This window comes from Pinus tabuliformis, chromosome 2_1 (assembly GCF_031772625.1).
Source record: "Pinus tabuliformis cultivar Carrire ecotype Pingquan chromosome 2_1, CPIR1, whole genome shotgun sequence".
NCBI classification, from domain to species: Eukaryota; Viridiplantae; Streptophyta; class Pinopsida; order Pinales; family Pinaceae; genus Pinus; species Pinus tabuliformis.
The window spans coordinates 303,516,674-303,520,728 of record NC_142299.1 but is presented as its reverse complement, the minus strand read 5'-3'; the positions used below and the strand labels follow the sequence as shown (position 1 = coordinate 303,520,728).

General features: G+C 39.5%; 1 protein-coding gene and 1 pseudogene across 1 annotated transcript; both read right to left on the bottom strand.

Annotated features, from left to right (window-relative positions):
• Positions 1-670: 670 nt before the first annotated feature.
• LOC149200017 (uncharacterized) lies at positions 671-2,113 on the bottom strand (annotated as a pseudogene).
• Positions 2,114-2,334: 221 nt separating this feature from the next.
• On the bottom strand, positions 2,335-2,892 carry LOC149200016 (uncharacterized). The gene has a single exon (XM_089400810.1). The coding sequence runs from the start codon at positions 2,890-2,892 to the stop codon at positions 2,335-2,337; it is 558 nt and encodes a 185-aa protein (XP_089256936.1).
• Positions 2,893-4,055: the final 1,163 nt, after the last annotated feature.

Sequence of the window (4,055 nt, the reverse complement as noted above, 5' to 3'; positions counted from 1 at the left end):
TGGATGAATCATGCATGTTTAGCTGCCACAATTCTGCGCTGAAGCTTCTTCTTCAAGTTGTGGATGAAATATGGATCTGTATTGTCATATCGGCTGCTGGATTCCTTTGCTACTAGATGATGAATGGCTGAAAGTTGTATCTGTTGCTAGATCCTCTGCTGTTGGATAATGAATCTGATGAATCTGCTGAATATGGCTGAAAATCTATAAGGCTTGGAAGGTATATAAAATATATAAGTTACATTTCCCTCCCAGCCTTATTGATTGACTTGTCCTCAAGTGATGACAAACTGAAAAACAATGAAAAGAAATTGGCTTCATCTGCTACAAAATATGGGTCTTCAAGTCTTCAACGCTCGATGGCACAAATCTTACTATGTGATTAAATGTGTTGATGTCGAACATAGCAAGAAGTTGTTGACTTAGTGGCCGTTAATGAATGCCCCTAGCCAACACAAGAGCTCCCACCATTGATTCCAATGGGAGTCAAGATTATGTACTGGGTGAAGATGAGGATGGTAGGCGTTAATAGCCCGCACAATGCGTTCTGTCAAGCCAGCCTGGTTCATTCCAAGATCCGTAGGATGAAAAATCATTTCTGGAACAAGAAACCGTTCATTAGTCAACTTCAATTCTTCATTTCTGATGGAAGCATCATCCTTTTTATCTTCTACAATCTCAACAATCTCAAAATTGAATTGACCTTCTTGTGCAAAGCATCAATTTCTTCCTTTGACATCTGCCTCATTTCTATTAGCTGCTTTTCATACAAATCCAATGCCGTTGAATGGTTTCGAATCACCTTATACATTTTAGGTTGTGTAAAAGATGGTTCATCGATCTCATTGTGTCCAAACCTGCGGTAACAAACAATATCCACAACAACATCAGACTGGAATGTCTGACGCCACTCGGCAGCAAGTTCACATGCATGCACCATAGCTTCCAGATCATCACCATTTACATGGAAAATTGGAGCATTCAAGGCTTTTGCAACATCTGTACAGTATTGCGAAGACCTTCTAGACATGGGATCAGTTGTGAATGCAACCTGATTATTGACCACCATGTGAATAGTCCCTCCAGTGGTGTAATTAGGAAGAGCACTCAAATGCAATGTCTCATAGACCACTCCTTGACCAGCAAAACTTCCATCTCCATGAATCAATATAGCCAAGTTTTTCTTCCTCTCTTTGTCATTTGAATAATACTGTTTTGCTCTAGTTTTGCCAACCACAACAGGATCAACTGCTTCTAAGTGACTAGGATTAGCAACTAATGAAAGGTGGATCCTTTTTCCACCTCTGGTAGGCCTATCATATGATGTCCCCAAATGATATTTCACATCTCCAGTTCCGGTGTACGATCCAAATTCATCAGACGCGGGCTTTGTGCCACCGCTGAACTCGCTGAAAATCTGTCTCAATGGCTTCCTGACGACATTGCCCAAAACATTCAATCTTCCTCTATGAGACATACCTATAACAATGCTCTCCACCCCCATATCAGCTGACCGATCAAACATTTCCTTCATACCTGGGATCAAGGTCTCAGCCCCTTCGAGCCCAAACCGCTTGGCAGCAGTCCACTTTGTAGCCAAGAAATTCTCAAACTGTGAACTCCAGATGAGCCGATCAAGCATTACGAGCCTGCGCTCTGCATTGTATCCCCTGGGGATTACTGTCTCAATATTTTCCCTCAGCCAATTACACTTATCACGGTCTGGTATGTGCATGTATTCATAACCAATGGTGCCACAGTAAGCTTGTTCCAATCGATTCAGAATTGACCGTAAAGTCTGCACCGGCCGATTCTCAGACAAGAACCCTGACATCCTCCACACGCCGAGAAAAAACTCCCGGTCCAGATCCGCCTCTGTGAATCCATACAGCCCTGGATCCAAATATCGATTCAGGCGGTTCTGTCGATGGGCTTTCAACATTTCCCATTTGAGCGAATGGTTCATTTTGTTCTCTTCCATTTCATGACACCATGCACCTTTAGTGTTTAAATCAGGCAATGACACTCCGGAAGATGCTGCCTGGTAACTCAAAATTTCTCTCAAAGCCATTATGCTTTCTGATGAAACCCGAGCCGAGCCGCCGTAAACCATGCAATTCTACTTTCAGTCCACAAAATGCAAGGCCATAGAATAATGCACCGAATTGTTTTTCAAACCCTAGCCTGTATTGATCCAAAGGCTTCCTGCAACTCGATCACTAAGAAAACACAACCCAAACGAAGGCTCACCTAGCTCTTGGTATGAAAACAGAGGCAGTGAACAGATAAATTTTTCAAAATAAACCTCCACCTTCTCTGCTATGGTGGGGCAATTCACAATATATATTTCCAATCATTGTTTGTCGAATGAATATAGATATCCTTTTTGTCTGAGATCCACACTTTGGCATGGACAATGCCAGATCCCCACCAATCACTCAAAAATAGTGTCACATTTTTGATATTACATCTTCCAGCAGCAAGCTGTGGTGACTCCTGATCATAATCTGGAGAAACCCCCGAGTGTTGAACTATCCTTATTGAAACATTCCTGTCTGCTGCATTCTCTAGCGATTTGAACACCGCTTCTCTAACTGGTGCCCTAAATCTTTCCATGTCGGCTGTGGAGTAGCCATAGTCACCAGACTTGGGATTCTGAGGTTGGGCCAGTAACTGCCAATACTGTGCTATTATGTCCAATTTGCTACTAGAGTTCCCAGCAAGCCATTGCAAGACATCGCCAGAGAACAGGATTCCAGGTACCTGAGAAAGCTCTGGCATATCAGTGGGAATGGACTGAACAAGCCATGACCTACATTCCCCATCGTGTCCCAACGCAGTCTTGGAATATAGCAAAGGAAACAGGAAAAACAACAGTGTCTTCGTCATCATACAGGCCTGTATAAAAATAGGCTTCAAGTCCTGTAGAAAAATAGGCTTTGAATGTCTACGTTGGTTCTTTGATCACAGGGCGGTCTCATCAGATCTTTATAAGACCTTGTGACAGAAGATGGTATTTTGTTATTCAATTAATGAAGACAAACCGATCAAGATCTCAGAAGGCAAAGAATTTAGTTTGACTGGTTATTTTTCATTGTTATTTTATTTTTGTTTTTATTTTTATTATTTTTTTTCAAGTTTTTTTTTTAAATAAATAAATAAAATAATGAAATTGACCCTATATCTAATAAAAATGGTTAGTTTTCAAATTTTTTTTTTTTAAAACTAAAATTAAAAAAAACTAGATTTTATCTAAATTATTTTAAGATGATCTTTTTCTCATTCACAAAATTCTTTATTGTCTTTTTGCAAATTCGTTCTCCAGCAAGAGTATTTTTATTCGGATGAAATCAATAGATTTTTTGATCTTCCTAATCGCACGAAGCGCAGGAAGAGAGCATACTAATCGATTGATTCGTTTTTATTTATGCAAGGGGGTGTTTTTGAAAAGACGAAATTTAAAACTAGCTAAACACTAAACCATCAGAAAACTCAAACTTAAACTTCTTTGTGAAGATCCTGCTGTCACCAGGTCTCACAAGTTATTTTGTCTAAAGAAAACTACTAGTACTGAATTAAATTCTAATGCCTAATCCCTTAGCACCATCCCCGGCAACGGCGCCAAAATGTTGGGCAATTTATTGGGCTTAAATTTCTGCATTAAATTATCAACCAGGGAAACTCGTGAGCTTGTGATGATGCCAGCAAAATATATGCAGGAGTAGGCAACTAACTCTATGTCTAACTAACTAATTTATGATTCAATATAATATGCAAGGGAAGAGGCTCCTAACTAAGGAGGTCCTGGTTGTCCTTCCCTACAGTATCATAGAGAAATCAGTGATTACATGAAACTAGAAACTTGAAATGAAGACAAGAGAATGAACTTAATTGTTGTTCAGATTCAAGTAGAGAGAGAAAGACTAACTTAGTCTCTTGATTGTCCTCTCTTGTACTAATCCAAACTAAACTAAGATTCATTCATAAGCATAAGAAATGAAATGACTTGAAACATAAAAACACACAAGAATGAATTTAAATTACCATATAAATCA

Excerpts from the sequence above, each read along its gene's own strand:
- LOC149200016 (XM_089400810.1), bottom strand. The coding sequence starts at position 2,892 with ATGATGACGAAGACACTGTTGTTTTTCCTGTTTCCTTTGCTATATTCC.